The sequence below is a fragment of the Ornithodoros turicata genome, unplaced genomic scaffold (assembly GCF_037126465.1).
Source record: "Ornithodoros turicata isolate Travis unplaced genomic scaffold, ASM3712646v1 Chromosome15, whole genome shotgun sequence".
NCBI lineage: Eukaryota > Metazoa > Arthropoda > Arachnida > Ixodida > Argasidae > Ornithodoros > Ornithodoros turicata.
In genome coordinates, this window is record NW_026999318.1 from 569,270 (window position 1) to 596,104 (window position 26,835).

The 26,835-nt window shown below is 46.1% G+C and overlaps 1 protein-coding gene across 3 annotated transcripts in view; it reads left to right on the top strand.

Annotated features, from left to right (window-relative positions):
• Positions 1-3,217: 3,217 nt before the first annotated feature.
• LOC135372506 (oligoribonuclease, mitochondrial-like) overlaps positions 3,218-26,835 on the top strand; it is a 31,564-nt gene continuing 7,946 nt past the window's right edge. Inside the window, exons 1-6 of one of the 3 annotated variants that reach the window (XM_064606105.1) lie at positions 3,218-3,316; positions 3,795-3,917; positions 3,977-4,060; positions 4,125-4,202; positions 15,750-15,970; positions 21,034-21,090. In XM_064606105.1, coding sequence (XP_064462175.1) covers positions 3,224-3,316; positions 3,795-3,917; positions 3,977-4,060; positions 4,125-4,202; positions 15,750-15,970; positions 21,034-21,090 — 656 coding nt within the window. In that variant the 5' untranslated portion in view covers positions 3,218-3,223. Of the gene's footprint in view, positions 3,317-3,351; positions 3,391-3,794; positions 3,918-3,976; positions 4,061-4,124; positions 4,203-15,749; positions 15,971-21,033; positions 21,091-26,835 lie in introns of those variants that run through there. The other 2 variants (XM_064606106.1, XM_064606108.1) reach the window with 2 other exon arrangements.

Sequence of the window (26,835 nt, forward strand, 5' to 3'; positions counted from 1 at the left end):
TGTGTGTGTGGGGGGGGGGGGATAAATATCAATGGAAAACAAAACAGTAATGGTAATAGCTTAAAACACATTGAAGACCGCGTATTCAAGTACGCAAAGGAACAGGTATTATGCTCCAATGTCCCATGCGTAGCTTGGACGTCACAAAGCTGATGGCAACCCTCCTTTTCAACGTTTGTATCTCTTTCTTTTCTCGGGTTACTTTTCTTTGTTCATTCTTACTTTTTTGTGTGTGTGTAACAGCAACGAGGCCGGTTAATCTTTCTTTTTGTTCCTCAATGTATAAAGTTTCCTATCAGTCAATGAAGACACGATCATCTCAAAATTTCAACCTCGCAATGTCAAAACAAGATTTATTATACACAGCAATAGCAACAACCTTTTTTGTCCCCTCATCATGATATATATGTACATACATATGCACACAATGAAAACAAATAACATCTGTACACGAGTCTGAATGCTCACGTAAGTGTATCGTGGAGACGTGCCTCCTTTGAAAGTTTCGGTTTTTTGCTCCGCTCTGCGCGAGGACGCTTAATGCCCTTTACGGGGAAGTGCATTCTCATCACAGCATAGAATTTTACAATGGTCATTGTGAGAGATTCGCTATGGGTTTGACAGCCAACATGCTCAAGGCTTCGCCTTGTCAGTGATGGGAAAAGTACCTCAAAATTATACTTAAAGTAAAGTACCAAGTACCTGGCGTCATTAGTACTTCAAGTACAGTACAAAGTACCCAATTCCAAACGTAGTTCAAGTAAAGTACAAAGTACTAGGCAAAGTACTTCAAGTATTCATCAAGTACATTGCGAATTTAATTTGTATCACTTTGCATTTCACTGTTTAGTATATGTGTCTTGCTTGTTTGGCAAAACTTTAGCGAGCATTCTTGACAAATGCTCTAAAGCCATAAAGTCCTACGTTAAGTGCTAACCCGTGAATATGGACTGAATCAGATGACATAATTTGCAGTTATATGTAGAGAGGGAATGAGAGTACAGGATTTAATTCGCTGAAACGGATTCACTACCACGGTTCACGGATTCAGCTCACGGCTGGCAACAGTGGGCAGGCGGCCGTGGCTGTTGGTTCTGACCAGTTTGCGCCCGTCGATGAGTGTGTCAGCTATACAAGTTGGTACTTGTGCACGCTTCAGTTAAAGTATCGCTGAAGCAGCAACGTGTACAGGTAAGCTATGCAAAAACAGAACGGCGAGCAGACGCAGCTCATATTCGTCTTCCACAACAGGTCAGGCAGCAGGGAGCAGGCCGCAAAATTGCAGTCTCCAAGTTCTCACAACAGCTGAGAACATCAGCTACGAATATGTCAAGCAACAAACGGTGTTCGCTCAAGCGGTAACCGAGGTGATCGAGGTGAGTACTGGGTACACCTGTCCTGTCAGAGTGCCATATATTTCGGATAGGGAAAGTGTTTTCAGGTAGTATCTCTGATTTGAATGCAGGTCGTACGGCTGGTTCAGAGGTGCATTTTGCGTTGTGACAAATGTATCTGTGTAGGTCTAGAACGACGCATGGAATTAACTGACGGTGACAAAATAAAGCTATGCTCAGTGTTGTGAAAGCTATAGTTAGTATGCTCCAGAAAAATCTGAAACCTGTTCTTTTGCAGTGAAGAAGTGGAAGCTGACTTACACGTGAACTACATTCCTCCAGACTATGGGACTGTAGCACTCGCAGATGTGCAGCTTTGAAGTTTCTTATTGTGTAATAAACGTTCTTTGTTCTGTATATGCTGTCTTTACTGTGTAACCACCACAAGTAAATAAAATAGAGAAATCAAATCAAATCATATACATGTACTACCTGTAGAACCCAATAAAAACCTGCCACAGCGTCCGCATGATAACCACAGAACAGCCCCTGCATGCCCCAAATTATCCCAAATGTGTCCTCTGTTCGTCGGCCAGGATGTCCTGTAGACCGGTTCGGGCGGTAACATTGAACAAACTATGTTAGTACAATCTCCATCCGTGGGAAGTTTCCCGACGTCCTGCGGACGTCTGGTTATCCGAGGTCGTTACTCCATGGGAAATCCTAAGGTTGTATATGGCTGACAGGGTTAGGATACCACAGGCTGGGTCAGGGCCGTCAGGAACGGTCCAGACTGGAGTCAGGGCTGCCTCTGTGATGTTTCGGGGCTCTCCGGGTTTGGGAATCCGTCGGGTCCGCCTCCGCTTCCGTTCGTCCATCCGAAGGGGAGGCTTGCTGTGCTTGTTGCCTGGGGTCGATTCGATTGCGCAAGGGCGCTCCTTGTTCGCCTTTCCCAGTTTGCCAGGGGGCACTTGCATCTTTCAGCGATGTCGCTGGCTTCTTCTGTATTTGGTGGGGCTTTTAGTCCAAGTGCCGTTGGTGTCTCTTGGTTTAGACGGGTTGACAGTGTCGCTGGGCATCGTTGCATTACGTGTTCGAGGTCCTCGCGCTCTTCCCCACATAAGATACAAGTGTCGTCTTGGTGGTCGAATAATTTTGATAGCCTTGAGCGGGTTAGGAGAGCGCCTGTTCGTGCCTGAAACAGGGGGCCACTTTGATGATCGCCTCTATACTGGTTATATGGGGCTGGTTCTTCCTTGTACTTGTTGTATAGATCCATACTTTGCTTTTTCTGGGTTTGTCTTTTCCAATGTTCGTTTTTTGTTTTCCGCATTTCTTCATTTACTTGTCTATGCCACGATATGATGGTATTGGATTTATGCCAATTGGTGCTCTGGCTATATTTTGAGTCGATACGGTTCATTTTTTAAATCCATTCTGTTTTTGTTCCTGTGTATCGCACGTGGTGGAAGATACGTTTGGCGTAGTTGGTCTCTGGTAGGTGAATGAGGCGTCCAAGCGCTCCTCACACCAGACAATATTCATCTAGCCACCATAGTTTCATGATAATAAAGTGACGAACGAACGGCAGCACACAAGCAAGTGTTGTAGTGGGAAAATATATTCACTGCTTATTTGTTTAACGAATACATATGAGATACGCACACAGTACGCCGAATTTAAATAGCAAGTGATGAATTTAGGAAAACGAGCACGTCAAGTTTAGCGGAATGAAGCAGCCAACGGAAGGCAACGCCTTCCATGACCAACGGATGGCAGCTCCCGTGTGGTCACGCTTTTTTGAGCGAGTCCAATTTCGCTCCCCCCCCCCCCCCCCTCGCCTCTACCTGACAAACAGGCAATCCCAAAGTCGGCGTCACGAAAAGACTATGCGAAAAGAGCACAAAGTCGAATTAAATTTCCCGCGTCTTCAGACGCAAAACGCGCATGGCCGCCGAGACGGTATCGGCGGCGGAAAACAGGTATAGTTTGATCTCCGTGAGTTGATGTAGGAAATTCCCACCTACGTTCCCTTCGACGGCTCTGCATTGCAAATGTAACTGCTTCATAGTGAACGGCTAAAACTGTCCACCAAACAAACGTATATCAATGAAAAAATGCTAAGAAGCAAGCGAGCTGGTGAAGATGATGCATAATGTAAAACCCCGAGACTAGGGAACACGAAAGGACGGACGCAAACACGAAGTGTTCACTTCGTGTTTGTGTCTGTCCTTTCGTGTTCCCTAGTCTCGGGGTTTTACATTATGCAAACGTATATCATCCGATTGCCTCGCAGTGCTTGATTTCGGCGGCAGCAAAGATAAGAACATCATGGCGGCGCGACCTGAAACAACAACGGGCATAGCTTTTGCATACGTTCTCTAGTGAACCATTCCATTTACGTGTGACAGGAATATTGTAGCATTTATAAATCTTTCCCAAACCTCCATCCATGCTCAGTGCCTGCAGGCAGTCATTGAGAAGGTTGGTAGCTTCATCGGCCAGGATGGCAAGTGTGAATGTGCAACCGATACCGGGAAACACAAATATGCTCGTGTGGGTCGACCTAGAGGTATAGTGATGGCATGTAATCGATCAGGTGCAGTGGCACAGGATTTACGTTAAAAATAATTTATTTTCAGCTGACAGGCTTGAACATTGACAAGGACCGTGTAATGGAGATGGCGTGTGTTGTAACCGATGGAAAGCTAAATGTTGTTGCAGAGGTAAGGTTTAGAAATATCTATTCTCGGACAGACCCGTTTGAATGCTGAATTCGTTTACTATTAGGCCCCTACAGTTGTAGTGCACCAGCCGGACGACGTGTTGGAAAGCATGAATGAATGGTGCAAAGAAAATCATGGACAGGTACGTTTAGTTTTATAACATCCTGCTGCGTAGCCATCCACAAGGTATTCATATCCAGTTCGGTGCCTTGTGATGTCTGCTTCACAGCAGTGGCGACGGGGGCGCGAGACGGGCAGTCTCCCCGGGCTCCCTCGCCAGAGAGGGCGCCGAACGGCAGGCCCTTGCAGGTTGGTTTGACAGTATAGAGCGGGAATGAAGAGAATTTGAATTCACGATCTCGACAGTGCAAATAGGGGGGGGGGGGGGGGGATGTTTATTAAGAAAAGAAAGGAAGGAAAGGTTAGCCTGGCAAAGAGCCTGCTCGCTATTCCAAAAAAGACTTGCAAATAAGGGTTTACAGGGTTTCTGACGGCAACAAGAGATTGGAGGGGTGGGGGCACCTCAAATTTGCCCTGCCTTGGGCGCAAACCTGCCTTGCGACGGCCCTGGTCTGCTTTGTCAGAGATTGGGGAGAGTAGCCCAGCCATAGGTGGGCATTTTGGTGGAACCTCACTCGCCCTCACCCTCACGGCCCTCACGGGCGCATGCCCTCACTCGCCCTCACCCTCAGGGCCCTCACAAGCGCAAGCCCCCACTCACCCTCACCCTCAGGGCCCTCACGGGCACATGACCTCACTCGCCTTCACTCTCACGGGCGCGTGCCCTCACTCGCCCTCACCCTCACTGCCCTCACAAACGCAATCCCTCACTCGCCCTCACCCTCATGGCCCTCAAAAGCGCAATCCCTCACTCGCCCACACCCTCACGGCCCTCAGGGCAACATGCCCTCACTCACCCTCACGGACACACGCCCTCTCTCGCCCTCACCTCACGGCCCTCAAATGTGTGCCTTTACTGGCCCGCGGCTTATTCGCGGCTAACACTGCCAATGTGTCCCACAAAGAAAATTTTTCCCCACAAGGAAAAGTGTCCCACATGGTTACAGATATGGTTCTGGCACCGCGATAGGAGCCTTTCCGGTTGTTTTAAAGGGCTGTTGTGTCGCGTCCTTCGGGTATTCGGGGCTAACGCTATCAAAGTCCCTGTGGGAAAGTGTCCCATACGGTTACAGATATCGCTCTTGCACCGCGATAGGAGCCTTTTCGGTCGTTTTAAAGGGCTGGTGTGCCACGTTCTTCGGGTGTTCGCGGTCAACACTACCGAAGTCCTCGTGGGAAAGTGTCCCATATGGTTACAGATATCGCTCTTGCACCGCGATAGGAGCCTTTTCGGTCGTTTTAAAGGGCTGGTGTGCCACGTTCTTCGGGTGTTCGCGGTCAACACTACCGAAGTCCCTGTAGGAAAGTGTCCCATATGGTTACAGATATCGCTCTTGCACCACGATAGGAGCCTTTCCGGTCTTTTAAAGGGCTGGTGTGCCACGTTCTTCGGGTGTTCGCGGTCAACACTACCGAAGTCCCTGTGGGAAAGTGTCCCATATGGTTACAGATATCGCTCTTGCACCGCGATAGGAGCCTTTCCGGTCGTTTTAAAGGGCTGGTGTGCAACGTTCTTCGGGTGTTCGCGGTCAACACTACCGAAGTCCCTGTGGGAAAGTGTCCCATATGGTTACAGATATCGCTCTTGCACCGCGATAGGAGCCTTTCCGGTCGTTTTAAAGGGCCGGTATGCCGCGTTCTTCGGGTGTTCGCGGCCAACACTACCGAAGTCCCTGTGGGAAAGTGTCCCATATGGTTACAGATATCGCTCTTGCACCGCGATAGGAGCCTTTTCAACGTCTTTAAAGGGTTCCTGGGCCACGTTTTTCGGAACTAGGGGCGAGCGCTGCATATGTCCTAGTGTAAGCCTTGAAGGTTGTAGCTATGCTAAGAAGGTTGTAGCGAAGTTATGAAAGGTTGTAGTTCGTTGAACTGCGACACAAGGACGACGCCGGTGTGCCTGCGCATAGCGAGGCTGCGAGAAATCTTCTGATGTTATCGCTTGTTTGAGGCACCTCGGGGCTATAAATGACATAAAGTAAAAAGGATTAGTGCGGTGGGTGCAATATAATTTTGCCGCGTATACGGGTGGTAACACGGCGTCCTTGTGATTTCGGGTGTTTCTTGTGGCCAGTAACCTATTGCGCCAGTGTCGTGCACCTTCAGCGCTATTTCAAACGTGGTCGTGAACGATGAGCCGTCCGAAGAGGAGCTGTGCAGAGGGCGAACTTGTTAAGGACCCTACGCGTGCTGTACCTGGGAGTTTAAAGAAACACTTATCCATCAAAACCATATCATCAAACCATAAATCCATATCCATGAAACCATATCATCAAGTAACCAGTCAGCTCAGGACGCTTAGCCGTATTCCCAGCGAGACATAGACGAAATTTTTAAAAATGTGCACACCAGCCCATGTGCACCCCGATGGTAGTTGGGTCATTGGAACCATATCATCAAGTAATCAGCCAGCTTAGAACGCTTCGCTGTGTTCCCAGCGCGACATAGACAAAATTTCTAAAAATGTGCACACCAGCCCATGTGCACCCCGATGGTAGTTGGGTCACTGGAACCATATCATCAAGTAATCAGTCAGCTAAGGACACTTAGCAGTATTCCCAGCGAGACATAGACGAAATTGCTAAAAATGTGCACACCAGCCCTTTAATGTGCACCCCGCTGGTAGTTGGGTCATTGGAACCATATCATCAAGTAACCAGTCAGCTCAGGACGCTTAGCTGTATTCCCAGCGAGACACAGACGAAATTGCTAAAAATGTGCACACCAGCCCTTTAATGTGCACCCCGCTAGTAGTTGGGTCATTGGAACCATATCATCAAGTAACCAGTCAGCTCAGGACGCTTAGCTGTATTCCCAGCGAGACACAGACGAAATTGCTAAAAATGTGCACACCAGCCCTTTAATGTGCACCCCGCTGGTAGTTGGGTCATTGGAACCATATCATCAAGTAACCAGTCAGCTCAGGACGCTTAGCTGTATTCCCAGCGAGACACAGACGAAATTGCTAAAAATGTGCACACCAGCCCTTTAATGTGCACCCCGCTGGTAGTTGGGTCATTGGAACCATATCATCAAGTAACCAGTCAGCTCAGGACGCTTAGCTGTATTCCCAGCGATACATAGACGAAATTGCTAAAAATGTGCACACCAGCCCTTTAATGTGCACCCCGCTGGTAGTTGGGTCATTGGAACCATATCATCAAGTAACCAGTCAGCTCAGGACGCTTCACTGTGTTCCCAGCGCGACACAGACGAAATTGCTAAAAATGTGCACACCAGCCCTTTAATGTGCACCCCGCTGGTAGTTGGGTCATTGGAACCATATCATCAAGTAACCAGTCAGCTCAGGACGCTTCACTGTGTTCCCAGCGCGACACAGACGAAATTGCTAAAAATGTGCACACCAGCCCTTTAATGTGCACCCCGCTGGTAGTTGGGTCATTGGAACCATATCATCAAGTAACCAGTCAGCTCAGGACGCTTAGCTGTATTCCCAGCGAGACATAGACGAAATTGCTAAAAATGTGCACACCAGCCCTTTAATGTGCACCCCGCTAGTAGTTGGGTCATTGGAACCATATCATCAAGTAACCAGTCAGCTCAGGACGCTTAGCTGTATTCCCAGCAAGACACAGACGAAATTGCTAAAAATGTGCACACCAGCCCTTTAATGTGCACCCCGCTGGTAGTTGGGTCATTGGAACCATATCATCAAGTAACCAGTCAGCTCAGGACGCTTAGCTGTATTCCCAGCGATACATAGACGAAATTTCTAAAAATGTGCACACCAGCCCTTTAATGTGCATCCCGCTGGTAGTTGGGTAATTGGAACCATATCATCAAGTAATCAGTCAGCTTAGAACGCTTCGCTGTGTTCCCAGCGAGACACAGACGAAATTGCTAAAAATGTGCACACCAGCCCTTTAATGTGCACCCCGCTGGTAGTTGGGTCATTGGAACCATATCATCAAGTAACCAGTCAGCTCAGGACGCTTCACTGTGTTCCCAGCGCGACACAGACGAAATTGCTAAAAATGTGCACACCAGCCCTTTAATGTGCACCCCGCTGGTAGTTGGGTCATTGGAACCATATCATCAAGTAACCAGTCAGCTCAGGACGCTTAGCTGTATTCCCAGCGAGACACAGACGAAATTGCTAAAAATGTGCACACCAGCCCTTTAATGTGCACCCCGCTGGTAGTTGGGTCATTGGAACCATATCATCAAGTAACCAGTCAGCTCAGGACGCTTAGCTGTATTCCCAGCGAGACACAGACGAAATTGCTAAAAATGTGCACACCAGCCCTTTAATGTGCACCCCGCTGGTAGTTGGGTCATTGGAACCATATCATCAAGTAACCAGTCAGCTCAGGACGCATAGCTGTATTCCCAGCAAGACACAGACGAAATTGCTAAAAATGTGCACACCAGCCCTTTAATGTGCACCCCGCTGGTAGTTGGGTCATTGGAACCATATCATCAAGTAACCAGTCAGCTCAGGACGCTTAGCTGTATTCCCAGCGATACATAGACGAAATTTCTAAAAATGTGCACACCAGCCCTTTAATGTGCATCCCGCTGGTAGTTGGGTAATTGGAACCATATCATCAAGTAATCAGTCAGCTTAGAACGCTTCGCTGTGTTCCCAGCGAGACACAGACGAAATTGCTAAAAATGTGCACACCAGCCCTTTAATGTGCACCCCGCTGGTAGTTGGGTCATTGGAACCATATCATCAAGTAACCAGTCAGCTCAGGACGCTTCACTGTGTTCCCAGCGCGACACAGACGAAATTGCTAAAAATGTGCACACCAGCCCTTTAATGTGCACCCCGCTGGTAGTTGGGTCATTGGAACCATATCATCAAGTAACCAGTCAGCTCAGGACGCTTAGCTGTATTCCCAGCGAGACACAGACGAAATTGCTAAAAATGTGCACACCAGCCCTTTAATGTGCACCCCGCTGGTAGTTGGGTCATTGGAACCATATCATCAAGTAACCAGTCAGCTCAGGACGCTTAGCTGTATTCCCAGCGAGACACAGACGAAATTGCTAAAAATGTGCACACCAGCCCTTTAATGTGCACCCCGCTGGTAGTTGGGTCATTGGAACCATATCATCAAGTAACCAGTCAGCTCAGGACGCTTAGCTGTATTCCCAGCGAGACACAGACGAAATTGCTAAAAATGTGCACACCAGCCCTTTAATGTGCACCCCGCTGGTAGTTGGGTCATTGGAACCATATCATCAAGTAACCAGTCAGCTCAGGAGGCTTAGCTCTGTTCCCAGCGAGACACAGACGAAATTGCTAAAAATGTGCACATCAGTCCTTTAATGTGCACCCCGCTGGTAGTTGGGTCATTGGAACCATATCATCAAGTAATCAGTCAGCTTAGAACGCTTCGCTGTGTTCCCAGCGCGACATAGACGAAATTTCTAAAAAATGTGCACACCAGCCCTTTAATGTGCACCCCGCTGGTAGTTGGGTCATTGGAACCATATCATCAAGTAACCAGTCAGCTCAGGACGCTTAGCTGTATTCCCAGCGAGACACAGACGAAATTGCTAAAAATGTGCACACCAGCCCTTTAATGTGCACCCCGCTGGTAGTTGGGTCATTGGAACCATATCATCAAGTAACCAGTCAGCTCAGGACGCTTAGCTGTATTCCCAGCGATACACAGACGAAATTGCTAAAAATGTGCACACCAGCCCTTTAATGTGCACCCCGCTGGTAGTTGGGTCATTGGAACCATATCACCAAGTAATCCGTGAGCTTAGAAAGCTTCGCTGTGTTCCCAGCGCGATGTAGACGAAATTGCTAAAAATGTGCACACCAGCCCTTTAATGTACACCCTGCTGATAGTTGGGTCATTGGAACCATATCACCATGGAGGAAGGAAACACAGGAGCGGCCCTTCTAACTTTTTGGTATCGGGACGGGCGTGCCAGCTTCGCAATGCATTCTGGGATGCTCCTGTCTACCATGTGACCGCTCACGTGACCCCAAGAGCATGCGCAGGTCAGCTGTCACAGCAGACGACGGGAGTCGTGATTGTCTTGCAGTTCAGATATCTGCATTGTGATGAACGCCGCACGTCCAGCTTTATTTGTGTGTGTTCGGAGGTTTACTCTTGGTTTACCCTCCTACTACAAGACCGGTCAGGGTCTGCAGGACAACCACGTAGGACTAGAAACATCATTCGTGGCAGCGATGTTTGCGTGGCGACGTGGCTACGTTTTGTGTGTTTGTTGCTGAAGTGGTAAAGCATGCCAGTAATCAAATTTGTACAACGATGGAGCAAATCAATTGAATCTGCAGCTGTATCATAGCGGCAACTTGCAAAGGAACGATTCAAGATGACTCTCTCACAGACAGGGGTACGAAACGACCGGTCAAGTACGTGCTTACGAATGAAACGTATTCCCGTGACAGAGCTGTTTTCTGTTGAACCACAGTCGCAACCGCGGTAAGAACACGTTAACACTTTGCAGTGGTGTTCACATTTTAAGAGTAAATGACTTTGGAAAAGCATAAAAGCACGAAAAGCAGCGCGACCAACAAAGCGTTGCCAAACCGAAACTTTAGAGAGGATCACGTGGTGGACAGGAAGTAATGGCGGTTTTGACAGGAGCGACCGCCAGAGGGGTCCCACGGAAATCTGCTCGAAACGGCCGCTACTGTGTTTCCTTCCTCCATGCATATCACCAAGTAATCAATCAGTCAGTTTAGGACGCTTCGCTGTGTTCCGAGCGCGACGTAGACGACCATGATAAGGCAAGCCTGAGCCGACGTAGACGAAATTGCTAAAAACGTGCACACCACCCCTTCAGATGGCTGCGCAGGAAATACAACAAAGCGGTCCCTGCCACGGTCTAGTTTTTTCGTCATCAATAAATAGATACCCTGTCCATCCCACATATGAGGATGAGTGCACTCACCGTAGGCCTCTTGGCTTGAGCGTGGTCAATAGGCTTCGCGTTACTGAAGGCCTCACGTGTGAGTGCCTTCATAATTTGCGCAAGCCTCGTATGGGTCATTTGACCTCATTTCTGAGTGCACTCATAGTGACCTCACACCCCTCAGGCCTCTCCAGTGACTTCACTAACACAGACCTGGCGCCCCTCAGACATCATGAGTGCACTCTCAGGAGGTCTCATGAGGGGCAAAACCTCATGAGTGCACTCACAGGTGACCTCATGAGGGGCAAAACCTCATGAGTGCACTCACGGATGGCCTCATCGCGGGCTTGCCCTCACTCACCCTCACCTCAAAGGCGTGAGGTGAGGGTGAGGGGCACTCATGAGGGCCCTCATGAGTGAGTTCGCCCAGCTATGAGCCCAGCACATCAGACTGCCGTTTCATACATACTGCATCTACCTGCAGACTAGATAAGGCATTGCCATACACCCCACGTTAAAGTGTACGGAATGGAGGTTTGTGTTACAAAAGCAGTCACATTTGAATGGGTAGTGTGGTACAGTATGCCTGTGCAAGCATTTCATGTTTTTGAACTCGTGACTCTGCACCGTCCGTGCTTCATGTGGCACGAGGGAGGTCACAAGGCCAGCTTGAACCCACCTTCCTGTTTCCATAAAAAATACGAGAATACCCAGAAAAATACCCAAATCCATTGATGATTGTGAGAGTCGCAACCCTCCCTTATTATCTATCAATTCTCATGTGAGTGGTCCACAACTGAACATTTGTATGCAATAATGGCGTAAGTCAACTTACCATCACTAGCTGCCGTTGTATAGTGGTTAGAATGACCACTTTCCATGCTCAGACTGGGAGGTGACACGGGTTCAAATCCCCGCACCAGCTGTGCTTTCTGGGGTTTTCCGAGGACTTTCCGGATGAATGTCTGCACAGTTCCCCTTGATGTTGGCCAGGACGCATACTAACCCCCCTGTCTTCCCTTCCTTCCTGCTGTCCTCTCTCCATCTGTCCACATCTGTATGCCACTTGTTGCAACACTTGCTTCGCGACGCTAACTCGGAATGGGGGGGAAAAGACTTTTCAGTATGTTTGCTACAGTGGCTACCAATACGTACTTGCCAAAGTCTAGGACCGTGTTCTAATTTATCGAGCACCTGCAGTTGGTAAGAAATGGGAAACGCATGCGTGTCAGTGGGATGGACAGTGCCATCAGGCCCTTCTCTACACACTTACACAAATTGTGTAGCTTAAAGGTGGCTTCGATGCAGACATGAAGTACGACTTTCACTGAAAGGACATGTTCTTCCTATCCCACATGACTGCATTGGCAGGGATACTGTTCGTTGTAATCAGAAATAGGTTTGTGATGCCGCTATATCATACTGTGGTGGTTATACAGGACATGATTCACAAGAGCATGCTCATTGTGCAGCACGGTAGGCCTTTTTGTAGCTGCTCCACTCCACACAGGTGGCTACATCCAACCTTGGATCACTATTGTTCAACTCATCAGTGTCAGGCTCGCGTAAATTGTTTTTGGCCCTTTTTTTTATGCTCCTGCTGTCCTGCTGTTATATTGAAAAAGGGGAGGTCATGCTCCTTGATTTTGTTCCTTTTCTTTTAAGTGACACTCCATAGAATGATGCTAACACAACATACATGTAGAGTAAACACGTACATGTATGCTACACTTTTTTTTTTTTTTTTTGCGTTATTCGAGGAATACCAGCTGCAACAACATTACTAAAGGTTTTCTCGTTGTGAGGTATTTTTATGTATCCCCTTATTGGTTTAATTGGATGCAACCTGCAATGCTGGCTTGGCCATTCATGGTGCTGTATAAGTATGGGTCTTCTTGGATTTCTTGTGCCACGAAATAGATTATTCAAATTAATTTCAGTTTGGTATGTTACATTTTTTGCAATTATGATTTTGTGCGATATTTAAACCCAGAACATACTCAAGCCGGATCCAGTTTAAGCCTTACTTTTCACCTAAATTCTTTTTAAATTTACTAATCTAGTCATGCAAGAGAGCACACAAGCTCTGTGGCCAGCAGCGCTCTCTGTAGCATACACGAACGTCGCGACCCAGAGCAAATCCTTATGTCACTGTAACCTGCCGTGCTCAACCTGCACACAATACACATACACAGTTCACTTTTGTGGTAAGTGTGTAGATTTCTCCAGTGCAAGCATCGTCCAACGCGATGTTGTACAGTACCCTCTTTCTACATTTCACTTATGGTGAATTCTGCCGATAGAGCAAATATTGCCCCACGACTGGTACAGATCAGACGCCTGCTCTTGGCGGTGTATCCCAGATTTGACTGCTCAATGGAATGCTACCTGCTCTCGGTGGGAGAAAAGCACTTCTCGCACAGTGCACAGGCAACACCACCTAGAGAGGAAGCCTGGTCACTTGAGCGACATGACGTACCAATTAGGAGTCCGCAAATCACAATGGTGCTTTCAATGGCTGTAGCTATGGAGACATGCTGCTATCGACCACCGGTGGCCGCAGGGAGCCTGTGTTTCAAAATCATCTTCGGCGATCATCTGACTTTATATGGCTATGCGTGAATGAGTAAGAGTAGGCATTAAGCAGACTTTCTGTATCTAGGTGGCGTTGGCACAGTGCTGCAATCAGTCTCTTCTTGGATTGGCCGTGGATTGGATCAAGCCACGTCGTGTACATTGCCTCGTAGACACCGCAGGATTCGTCCAAATCACGAGCTGCTGTACATTGTGGTACTTGTTTGTTAGAGATGCGATACTTTTGGATCTTTCGATAGCCAGAAACATTGAAAAAGTGTTCAGCATTAAAGTAGCACAGAAGTCATTTTCAACATCCCGTTTTCTTCATATAAAACTGTTAAGCAGGCCACAAAGATGCAGAATGAGAAGTAATTCACACCACAGAGTCATAATTATCGCAGAAATTGAATTTAAAGTACGCCGCAATAAGCGATCGAGCACAACGGTGGTGGAGAGCAGTACGAGCTTGTGATCTGCCTGGGATCTTGCGCTGACGCTACAGGGTCCACCTCGATGATTGGTCCAGAAGATTGTCGTCTGCTACTCGGCTGTTTGGAGCTCTGAAAAAGCATTGCTTCTGGTTGGGTCATGATTTGGCCGCTCCTTCTATCCCTAATTCTCCGGAAGATATCACAAAACTGGTTTACGGCGGCAAAGGGACAGGGCGCTGACCCCACTGACCGGTGAACCAGAACGAGTTCCCCCTGTAACGTCATCGGTGACGTGGCATCATACCTTCTCCTCCTCGTTATACCCGGAGTGGCGAGTTAAGGGTGAACATGCGGAGCCATGTTCATGTGAGTTTTTTCTGGGAAACTAATTGCACACATGAAAACCTTTCGCGCTATTCGGTAAAATGACACGCACACTTTCATCAGACGTCTTAATCTGAAAATTTTTTGGATGGCCCTCTGTGCTCCTTTAACGTCTTGATTTTCTGCGTGCATGCATGTCCTCTTCCATCCCGTTTTGCCTCATGTGAATTGGCAGGTCAAGAAATATTGCGCCTAGGAGCAAATGTTTTTCCTTGGGTTTCCTGATGGAACAATCTGTACCTGACTTCGTTCTGCCAATGAAAAAATAAAAATAGCTCTGCCACTAGAATTTGTGACTAATATCACTTCAGTACATAAATAGCACTGAGTTCTACAGCTATTTACAAAGTAAGCAATAGCACTCAATTTTTATGCCTTGAACCTGTCAAAGGCATTTAATGGAAAAGGCCCTAAATAAATTCTGCTTTGAAGGATATTGGCACCATGCTAAGGACACTTATGCCAAGGAAACTAATGGCATAATTCATAATAGCAAGGATAGTGACTAATGCCAGAGGGAATATTCTTATTGTCAGTAAATGCAAAGGAAGGTATTGAAACCTGCCAACAGCTTCCTTTTCTGCTCTCTGATGCCGCAATTTACGTTGCTCCAGTTCTTAGCACTGCACTGCATAGCTCGGGATTTCCACTGAAACGTTTGCCAAAGTTTTCGAAAATGCTACATCGTGGATGTCCGGGAAATTTCTGTACAGTGTTGCAGATGTTGGGAAACTCCCCCATATATTTAGAAGGCTCTCGTGACATACTAATTCGTGTTGTCGAAACGGAGACAAACTGAAACTGTTGACTAATTTTGAGATTAGAGTTGCATTTGGCTGCAAGTGATGTCTAGATGCCAAATGCACAGTTTCATCCATCAGCACTCCGTAGTCTTCGAGATGAACAAGAAGTATAAACAGAGTGTTCAGATCAGAACAGAGGTTCCGGTTTCGCTGCGCCGTAAGCATGAGTAACGTTTTGAGATTGGGTGAGAAGACATAATCGGCAACCTTCGTCTCGAATCTGAGACTTTGATGCTTGGCAGAACAGCTACTGGAAGCGCCTGACCCCACTGCAGGGAAGGCACTGGTTATAAATAATTGACTGCAATATTTTGCAAAGTTTTTCATTTCATTAAAGATTGCAAAGCCATCAGCAGTGAGATACGAGTGGCATACCAGCGGTATTGATGGGAGGATAACTCTGACAGAAAATCAGAGGGGTATCCCATTGCTGGTGCCTTTCATGGACTGTCATTCTTTAACTACAGTGTCACTTATTTGAGGGGCTAACTTTGTACCAATAATTTTCAGTCAGGCCTGACTCAAGCGTGCAAGGAGAGCAAGATGACCATGGAAGAAGCGGAGAAGGTCATGTTGGACTTCGTGCGCCAGTATACTCCGCCAGGAAAATGTCCCCTGGCTGGCAACACAGTTTTCATGGACAGACTGTTCCTGGCAAGGCACATGCCTGAATTTGAGAAACATCTGCACTACAGGATTGTAGATGTTAGCTCAGTCAAAGAACTTTGCAAGTAAGGAGTCAAAGGTTTTGGTATTTAGTATCGAGGTTTTTATATTCAGTTAACATCATCTGATCAGCACATCAGTTAACATGATCAGCATCTCATTACTTTAACAAATGTGGGCAGCTCACTACAGCTCCATTAACAAATTTTTGGTATGGCTTGTAGTAGCTTTACGAGAAAAACGAATACGCAGCATTAAGGCAAGCAAACATAGCAGGGTGCAGGACAGCAGGAGAACTAGCTCTATAGCTCTGATTAGCTATACAGTAGAACCTCTTTGTAATGAAACTGGTTGGACCCACGAGAAACTTCACTATATCAGTATCTTTACTAGTTCATGGTTGAGGTTCCAGCACACTGGGACTGCAGGTCCACTTTGCTATATCTGGATCTTCACTATGTGCGGGTCACTATACAGGGTGTTTCACCTAATGTTAATAACAACAACAAAAAATCATACGGAATAATGTACTTATCTGAACGCTACCGGGCCAACACTGTTTGTCTCGGGAGATTTTGCCATTACTTTTGAGCAGTTTCATCGAATTTAATTTTGCTGGTAAATTATTTTCCTGATAAATCCAAAATTTGCCAAGCCAACCTCACGTTTTTTTGGCGGAAACAGAATGTGCGTGCCAGATTTACCCCATTCTGCTGCAAAATACATTCACTACTACAATGGTAACAGCAGGGGGAAAATCAGAAAACCGTTGTTATGAGACCCACAAGTTGCCGGCCGCGCCCAGCTTTCTGAAAGAAGCAATGTGAGGAGGCCATGTACCTGCCCTTTTATTTTCCCTGTTGTGCTGATAACGGCAGCATGGCTTCAACACAAAGTTATACTATGAAAGAAGAGCGAGAAGTAAGCAGGAAGGGGCGGGTGACTGTTTTTCTTCCCTTCACCATTTTACACCAGCTTCCATGGCATTTTGGTTAGGATTAGTGGTGTCAGAAACTTTTTGCGAACCCGCGGTTCGCAACCCGAAGGTTCGACGAACCTTCGAATTTCTTGTCAGTTTCGCACAGGTTCACAAAAGTTCGCAGCTGAATTTAGCTGATTTTTTAGCTGCTTTATAACTCTGAGCGAAACGGACGAAAAGTAAAAAATCAAGCAGTAATGATCGGTCACGTGCGCCCTCCTGTGCGAGGTACATATTTCTGCTCACATGAGAAAGGCTGCGATCGACGGATGGCATAGTTGCATTTATTTATGCTGTGAGCTACAACACAGAAAGCAGAAAACGGTTTCCTTTGCCAATAAAATAGATATTTCTCATATTGCTGTTATTCAAGACGACTTAGAAGAGGGTGGTATAATTGCCAGTGGTATATAATATTATATATAATATAGTATTATTATATAATGGCTGACATTGCCCGACACGATGGCTAATCCTCCCATTCATCGGAGATGATGCATCTATTGAGAGCTGCTTTGGAAACAACACCGAAATATTACAATATCTGTACTTCAGTGATGGACGTGCTGCGCCGTAGAGGGTGTCTTTGCTGTATTTGCACCAATGCGCGGGGTAGGCAAATACTTCACGGCCCACAGAGGTCACGAGAAAAGGAAGCCCAAAGATAACGAGACGCACTAGCATTTAAATATGAGAGGGAGCTGTCATGGCGACTTACTAGCTGGCTAATCAGTCGAAGCCGAAGCCAACTAGGCTGAGCCTAGCCCTAGCCAAGCAGTCTCGAGGATTGCGACTGCGCGACACACATATAAGCACCATCATTTTGACGCTGCGATGATTGTGGCGTGCATTCTGCAATCTTCTATGTTTTCTCCAAGCCTAGGGACATGTTGCGTGTCAAGTATACACCAACTCGCTTGCATTTTCCATCTGTGTTTATCACTTTCCAAGCTGAGAGGAATGATCTCCACACTTTCAGGCCGCTCTTCGATACCTAAGGGTAGCTTTGCATTAAAAATATGGTCAAGGACTGTTGTTGACGGCCACTATAACATGGTACCTTTGAGGATCACCTAGGCTCTTAGACAACAAACATACTGCGTATGTGGACAGTCCACGACCGCTCTGCACTGATTCCTCAGTTGCGGCGAGGTAGCCTTGCGGCCTCCCGATCTCATGCCTTGAAATTGAGTGGAAAATTGCCCTAGACACGACGAAACTGAATCTGGACGGGGAAAGCATTCATTCCACATGATAAATGAGTAATCATACACGCGCGAAGCCTTCGACAGCAGATTGCGAAACTGCTCCAAAACTCGATATTTTTTGTGCCAGAATCCTTCGAGGCACTTTCATCACTGGTACTGTGTTCCTCAGGGAAGCAGGATATAGTTGCACATTAAAATAACATATTGAAATTAAAGGGGCACTCAAATGCAAAAACAACTTTCTCTCAAATGAAACTACATGTTTCCATTAGTACAGTTCAAACAAAATTAGTTCACACAGCGCTACCGTTTAGAAGAAAAGCGCAATGAAAACAGGGTCGTCTTTGACGGCAACGAATGGGATCCCCAGGAGGCAAAGATTGGCGGCATCCAACGAGAGCAGCAGCAGAGGCGCGCACATGCCTATCGTGGGCCTGTGGATTTAGAATGGGTCCGATCGTATATGCGCGGCATGATGTGGCACTGCTGCATTTTTCAATAACGATTCACTAAATTGTAGCCCACAACCGTTCTCGTGAATGTTCCACTGACAACATTTGTCTTCATGTCCTTCGGACAGCGACGCAAGCCCGCTTCTCAACGCACACTGTTTTTCACCGGGTTTGCTCCATGACGTGCAGCATGGACTAAAAACACCGATGCACGAGCTGAAGCGTCGTTCACTGCTTAGCGCCGAAGCAAGAAAGAGTCTTGTAAAATTTTGATTCGTAACGGAATGAAACTTTTGAATTATGATAACAAGTACGAAATTAAGATAGTGTATAAAGTAATTTGAAGTGAACTTGTTTTTGCATTTTAGTGCCCCTTTAAAGTAACTTGTTGTAGCTCTAGTATGAGGGTCATCCAATAAATAAGATTCCCTGCTTTGAAAAAATTAGTAAATCCTATAGCCTAATGATGAAAAAAATTGTTTACAGGTTGGAGCTTCAACGTTGCTTTTCGACATAGTCACCTTCATTCTCCGAACATTTCTGCTACTGTGGTACAAATGTTTCTATATCTTGCCTGTACCATGCCTTACGCTGCGAAGTATTCACTTTGCATCACTTTCCCTCATAGATCGAGAAGTTACCCGTCAAAAAGAACTCGTTACGAGTTAAGTTACCGTGTGGAAAATGTAACAAAGTTAATGACGAGGTTCTTCAGCCTGAAATGTAACTCGCAGTTACGGAGTTACTTCAAAAAAAGAACAAGTTACTTCCAAGGTACTTCAGACGCAAAATAGCACTACACAGGTGCAGCGCGCATGAGCAGTTGAGTTCGACCTTGGGTTTCCTGCAGAGGAGTGCAACACACTTTGATCGTTTTTGTTTGTGTCCAACGATTCGAACGCCTTGCATCTTACTCCCTGTGGGCGTACAATGGTTCAGCTTCATTTCAATGCCAGCATTTCTTACTTCCGTAATAGAATACTACTGTCATTGATTGAATATCACCGGAGAGAAAGCAAGAAAATATGTGGACGTGAGTGAAAAGCGAATTAAAAGAAACTTGGAACTTAGCTTAAGTTACTTTGGCAAAGTTACCTGAAAAAGAAACGAGTTACTCTGAAAGTTACCACGGCGCAAAAGTAACGAGTTAAGTTACAATTTACCAAAAAAAGGAACTTAATTACAGTAACAAGTTTACCTCGAACTGTGCTTTCACTTTTCACTTTCATTATTTCACTATGCACTTTGCAGACATAGGAAAACTTGCCATTTGAATTTCTGGGGCTTCCGAGATCTTTGTTAACAATTCTCTGAATTGCCGAGACAACATTGTTTCCCGTTGCTCTACTTCGTCCCCCGCTTCGCTGTTCATCATGCACGTTTTCACAACCATCTGTGAAAAGTGGACCATTTGAATGGTTATACAGTCTTCTTCATAAGCAAACGTTAACTGTGGATGAATACTCACAGCAGTTTAGTTTTCTTGCTGTAACAAAACGTGTAACAGCTCTTACTTCACAGCCGGACATGCTAGGAGCTGTGCTTGTACGTTACGTTCATGTTCGTACACCACGTCCTGACACAGAAGTGGGCGCTGCTGCATTAACCAGTGCCTGTGGTGCTGGAGTATCGCACCGAATTACATATACCATCGAGCTCCTTCTAGTGCTATTGCTTTTGTAGAACAAAAATACGGCAGCTTATTTACTGGATGACCCTCGTATTAGTATTGAGAGTAACCATAATTGTAATTCAGTTACAATTATGATTGTCAACCCTCATGTCAACCCTCATGACAGTCAACCCTCGATTTATGAACAGGATGCGTTCCTCGGAAAATCGTTAACAAGGCAAGGGCTTCACAGTGAGTGGGGGAACCTGAGAGTCTTAAAATGACAGAAACTGCATTGACATTTCGTAACATTTGTATACTTTATGGTTACTGGTACTCATTACTTATTTCTGAAAATAGGCAAATAACCATATCTCACCTGCAGTCAGTGCCGATCTCTTGCACGTCGACCTTCGCAACATGTGCGACATTCAACTTGAAATGACAGCCACTGGCATGCCACCGAGACAGAATTCATTTTCTTATCTATCGGCTTCCAGAGTAGGACACAGGGTAATACCGCTTTGCGCCCTCTGCAACAGTTCATGTGTTAATGACCTGGAGGCCTATGCTCCCACCGTTCATAAATCGAGGTAAAATATGGTAGACTCTTCTAGGTTTGTGCCTAAAAAATGTGTTCACAGCTTGGAAATCAAGGTTCGTAAACCGAGGGAGAAATACATGAGAAATGTTTTATTCCGTGACAAACTGTTCGTAAAGCGAGGGAATTCGTATGTCGAGGTTTCATAAACCAGGGTTGACTGTACTCTTATAATCCAATTACTTCTGAAGATCACTTTCTACAGGTCTGATTATCTCCAGGTACCCCTCTTTTGCTGTTTATTGTAATGTTTTTCATTTCTTTTTTACATTTCAGGAGGTGGTATCCTCAAGCCTACAGGGATGCACTTCAGGTGAAGTCAGGGTCTCACAGGTATGCACTTTGTATCACATTCTTGGTACCGCACGCCTGTTGCTCTGCAGCAATACCACATACTCTATTGCACTGCTGCATGCTTAAAAATTCCACTACAGTTACCAGTGCTAGCTGATCCACACTATAAGTTCAAGATAATCTGCAACAGTAATTTCTTCCAAAGCATATTCAGCATATGCTGTCAGTGCTTTAAATGCAACCCTGTCAGCCATACAACCTTCATAGCTAATTGTGCCTGGACCAGTGGCACGGCGGAGCAGGTTAAAGCGTCCGCTTGTTGGTGGTAGTTAAGGTCATGCTGAAGACTGAGAGGTAGTGGGTTCAAATCCTAACACTGGCTGTGCTGTCTGAAGTTTTCCGAAGACTTTCCACACAAATGTCTGCACAATTCCCCCTGAAGTCAGCCCAGGACACATACTAAACCCCTGTGCCCCACTCCTTCCTGCTGTCCTCTCTCCATCTGTCCACATCTGTATGTTGCTTGTGGCCACAGTTGCTTCGCAATGCTAACACAGAAAATAGAAATTGTGCCCGGTGTCCCTAATTCAGTAACTGTTGTGATTTGCCATTGATATGTCTGTCACGCTATTTGTAACTAATGATGGTTTAGAGCACATTAGACGCAGTAATCGATATTTTACGTTGAACATTATCCCAATATTTCATTCATGGTTCCCACAGCTGCTTGAAACCCTTAAATACCCTAGAATTTGAATGTGCCATTTGCAAGGTCTGGAAAACCTGGAGCGCTCTTTTTGGTGTCCTCGAAGACACTTGAGTTTGCATGTTTTTCTTGTTCTCGTGAAGCTGCTCGTGCAAATTACGCTTTTCCAGTGTCAGAACTGTAGCTTCGAAACCACAGGAGTTAGCACTATTTGCAATAGGAATCAGCAGCAAGAAATGAACAGCACCCTCAATATATTAATTGTTCTTTCTGTACCATGATCTTCAAAATTCAGTAGTTGTCAGTCACATCTGTGAACTGATAGCGTGCAACCTCATGTATTCTCTCATGTGATACCTGTGGATTATAAATATTTCTGCAAAATGTTGAAGCCCTGGTCAAAAACTGTGTCTGACATCCCAGACAAAATGCTGTCTGAACCTTAAAAGGTCCTTGAACAACCCTCGAATTTTTTTTCAAAAATTCACTGGGAACCATACCATCCGATCAGAGAAATGAAAGTTCTTGCACACATGTTTCTTCAAGATTTGGAGAAATTCTAGCACCTCAGGCACACACATCTACTGAGCAAGCTCATTTTACGTAGAATGGGAGCATGCATTAATGAGAAAATCATGAAATGCGTACCACAGGTTAAGTGCCTATATTTGACTACGCCAAAATGTGTCATACATGAGTTAAAGGAGCATTAAAGTGGTATCTAACATGGCCCAAAACTGCTGTCATCTTGTAAAGCAGTATGTGAAAAGCATTCCCACAAAATATTTCTGTCCAAAGTTGTATCACCACGGTGCAATTAATTTGGAAAATCGCTGCCCGCGGTGACAGGCCGGAGCGCTCCAACTGCAGACCACACCCACTCTAGTGTGACGTTCGTGGTAGAGAGCCCCTCATTCGTTCGTAGGAAAAACCGTCTGCTACGAACATTGCTAGCTGCTTCTTGTTGACTTCTATTATTTATATGATTTATATCACGTTTTCTTTAAAAGAAGAAGCATATACGCAGCCTGAGAAAATAAGATTACGATCAAAAGCGTAATATATCCGTGGCTTCTGTGCAATCTCAGAATTCACAGCAGCAGGAAGCTATTGCGAATCGGTATTGTGGCGCCACCTGTTAGCCACTGAACCAACTGCGCGGTGAAAACTGTCGGACAGGCTGCACACTGTCGAGAAGCACGGGGTTTTTGCTGTACAAACGCAGTTAATTTCGGGCTGCACCACTCGTTCTTCCCGTGGTGCCTGCGGTCCCAAAAAATCGTGGTTGTGTCGTTGACAGCCTTCAAACCCTCCGTTTCGGACATCACGAAGCCGGAGAACGCATGGCGTCTCCCAAGCGGTAGCAGACGCTCCGGCCTGGGCGATGTTGCTCACCTCGATCATGTGATCCCAAGTCCAATGAGGAGCGTCCTCACCACTTGCGTCACATAGTGACGTGTGTGGTGGCGCTCATCACGTGCCTATCGTGAAGGCGAAGGAGGGTGTTTCGCGCGCGGGAGGTTCGGGGAGCTATTGCAGGCGTCCCAATTTAGCTATGGTTGCACTAATTGTGGGAAAACTGTTTTCGGCCGCCTAGCATTCCATACTGACCAAAAACAGAAAAAAAGTTGTGGGCCTCTAGACTGCTCCTTTCAGGACCAGGTGACATGATCCATCAATGGACTGTATAGGGGGAGTTGGTACATGTTTGTTCATAATGAAACTGCAGCAATAGACAATGACAAGGGGTTAAGTAAAAGTGGACAGGACACCTGCAGACTCTGAACTGGTGAAATTTAATCAACACACAATCTTTATAAACATTCCAGGCAGAGAGAACAGATGTTCTGAGGCTGGAACAACATAGAAAGGACAAATACATACAAAGCCTCAAATTGCCTAAGAAATGAACGATGAAAGATGGAAGTCACTGAAAAGGTTAGCCAGCTGTAGGACTCGAACCCACATCTTCTGGATTACTGGCAATCCACCTGTAATCCAGAAGATGTGGGTTCGAGTCCTACAGCTGGCTAACCTTTTCAGTGACTTCCATCTTTCATCGTTCATTCCAGGCAGGTTACCACCGCCTGAATAAACACGAAACCAGGATGCTATCACCTGGGGAAAACGTGCGTGTCCCGAAATTTAGCGAGAGATAACAAACACAATGAGTAATTGGGAGCAGTTTTTCCATTATTGTGCCACAGCAAGATAGCCCGCTTCGAACTTTGTCAGAGAAATTGAAGGTGAACTAATGCAAAGGTCTCCCAGCACAAGAATTATGGGATTATGTTCTATACGTGCCCATGCACGATATAACAACTATCATTGCCCAACACAGGCAGCAACCTGTGCGGGAAATTATCAAAGCCCATAACATTCTTGTGCTGAGAGAGCTTTCCATTAGTTCATCTTCAAGGGTGTCTACCAACCTGGAAAACAGGGAATTGTCAGGGAAGTTTGATGCGACTGGAAAAGTCAGGGGATTGTCAGGGAATTTGCCAAAAACGCAGCTGAAGTCAGGAAAAATCGCGGACAAGTGCCGTCACGAAGTGCAGTGAATTGCGAGTGCTGATGAGTGGTTGAGCAGTCACGCCGCAGCAAGCGTTGCCGCGAGTAGCAATCGCCAATACGACAAGCTCAGAGGCAGAAAAGTAGGGCAGTCTTACTAATTGCTCAATAAATGATCTGTTTTATGAATGATCTGTATCAAAATGTAGCAGCAGTCACCTAGTTCTCTTTCGTTTTGGTCAGGGAATTGGCTTGCTATAGTCGGTGAAAACCTGGAAAAGTCAGGGAATTTGAAGGTTGCAGTTTAGTAGACACCCTGATCTTCGATTAGTATTTTGGTTCTTGTTAGCGGGTGTTATTATTCTAGCGGGCGTAACCTGCCTGGGACTGTTTATAAAGATTGTGTGTTGATTTAAATTCACCAGTTGAGAGTCCGCAGGTGTCCTGTCTACTTCGTCTTAACCCTTGTCGTTATCTGTTGCTGCAGTGTCATTATGGACATGATCCATATTCTTGCTAGAAGGAAAGGTTTTGTTTGTAGCCCTAAGCATTGAAACCATGGTTTGTGACAAGAATGTGGTATATTTGAAAATGAAATTGGTGCGAATTTATGCTTTGGACTTGCAACACACACACTTTGCACCTAACACAAAGTTGGCAGCTAAAATCTTCATCCGTGTCTCATATCACTAGGTGCCGGATCTTTAAGCATTTGCCTATAAATGGCAAAAGGTGCTTGAATTGCATCTCGCATTTTCCAGCTTGCCTGCCTTTTTCCCTTTTTTCTCGATCTCATTCCATAATTGCCTTCTTTCAACCTTGCCCAAGCGTGGATCTGGGGGGGCGGGAGACAGGGATGTCCTAACCCCACCTCATTTTCTGCCATTACGTAGAGTTTCAGTTGACCTTAGGTAATGTAATGGTATGCTGTCCAAGGCAGGACCCCCATCTTGAAAATCCTGGATTTGTTGCTGATCCTCGCTAGGCCATCTTCGTCCACTTACTTGCGCTTGCAATGTATATTTGCATACAAAAACTTTGAACGACTGTGCTAGCTATGTTCCACTTTTTGAGTGACACTCTACGCTGCTCATGTACCAAGGCATGATTTTGGCCTCCGACTATCATGGTAGAGCACGGTAGAAGTGTTGTGCAAGTGCACCATAGTAGGTTCATGCACAATTATGTATTTGCTTCCTTTTTTTTTATTCACGACTGTGGGTCGCTTTCCTTCCGTTAACTGGAGCTATGCACTCTCATTTTGTTCTGCATTTTGGTTAGTTAGAAGATTTTCACATAGAAGAAGTGATTGAGACATGCAGCCCTTCATGGCGCTTCCGAACCTTCAAGTCTGGCTGGGTATACTGAAGACATGATTCATTATAGTGTACTTTCGGGACAGTGAGCGGCAAAAATATCAGTGTAAAAGTAGTGGTGCGATCCTGGAATCGGCCCCATGCATAGAAGTGTTCTTATACGAGGAGACCAGGACCACATATCACGAAAAGCTTTACAAGAAAGTCACTATAAGTCCTCAGGAGAACGTGCCTGTTTTATCTTTCCATTCCCTAGTTTGGTGCTTTTTGGAGCTTGGACGCCTGCCTATTTCTGTCAGTCTTTTAGCGCCTAAAAATCTGGGCCCTACATATCACACATGTAAAAAGTGCAAGGATACAGCAACGTTTTTACAATTTGCTTGGGCATGTCAGTACTCACCGACAAAATTTCACTACAAACCTATGTGTGGGAGCACATCTGGATGGTAACTGGATTTGTCCTGGAGAGGCCTTTATTTCCCAAAAGCCTTTTCCTATGATTCCTTTTATGGAAAAAGGAAAGCTGTTTCGTCCCCAAAAGTTTGACAGCAGTGTCGAGAACAGAATGCGTAAGTGTCAGCACGGTCCCTTGATAGCTTTCTGGTCATGCAGCTCCGTCAAAAAGTTGGCCTAGGGACAACGGAAGCTGCATGGCGGCGCCGCGATCGGAACCCCGTAGAATCTCCAGCTCGGGCCAGTCATGGGAACAGCAGATGCAGTGTTGTTTTTGCGCTTTTCCAAACATCCTACAAGAAAATTATTTGTTGCGATGGCTTCCTGCTACGTTGCAGCAGCTATAATGAGAATAATTGTTTTCTGTTCAACTTTATGCGGAAAGCTGCTGCCGATCACTTCCAGTGGCACGGATGTATTGTCACGAGTCTCCTATCTTCAATCCCACAACCGCAGAGCCGTATATTAAAAGGGAGTCTGGCCATTAATGGGTCATACCTATACTTGAAGCTCCACCCACTTTTTCAGCTTTCCGACCAATGAAGTCTTGAAATATGGGGCGCTATCAATCAGCCTATCCTTACTATTTGCCCCCTTATCCGACATGGGCAGCGCCATTTTGGGTGGCAAGTGGATTGGATGGGATTGAAATGGATACCTCTCGCAGTCTGCAAAAGTAGTGGATTGTTGGTGCAAATTTGATGAGCACCACCTAGGGAGGGTAAGGCACGTCGGGAATTGTCGTCTGCTTCCGTCGTCGTACCGCTGCCGGCAGAACCACCTGCTGGGACACATTCT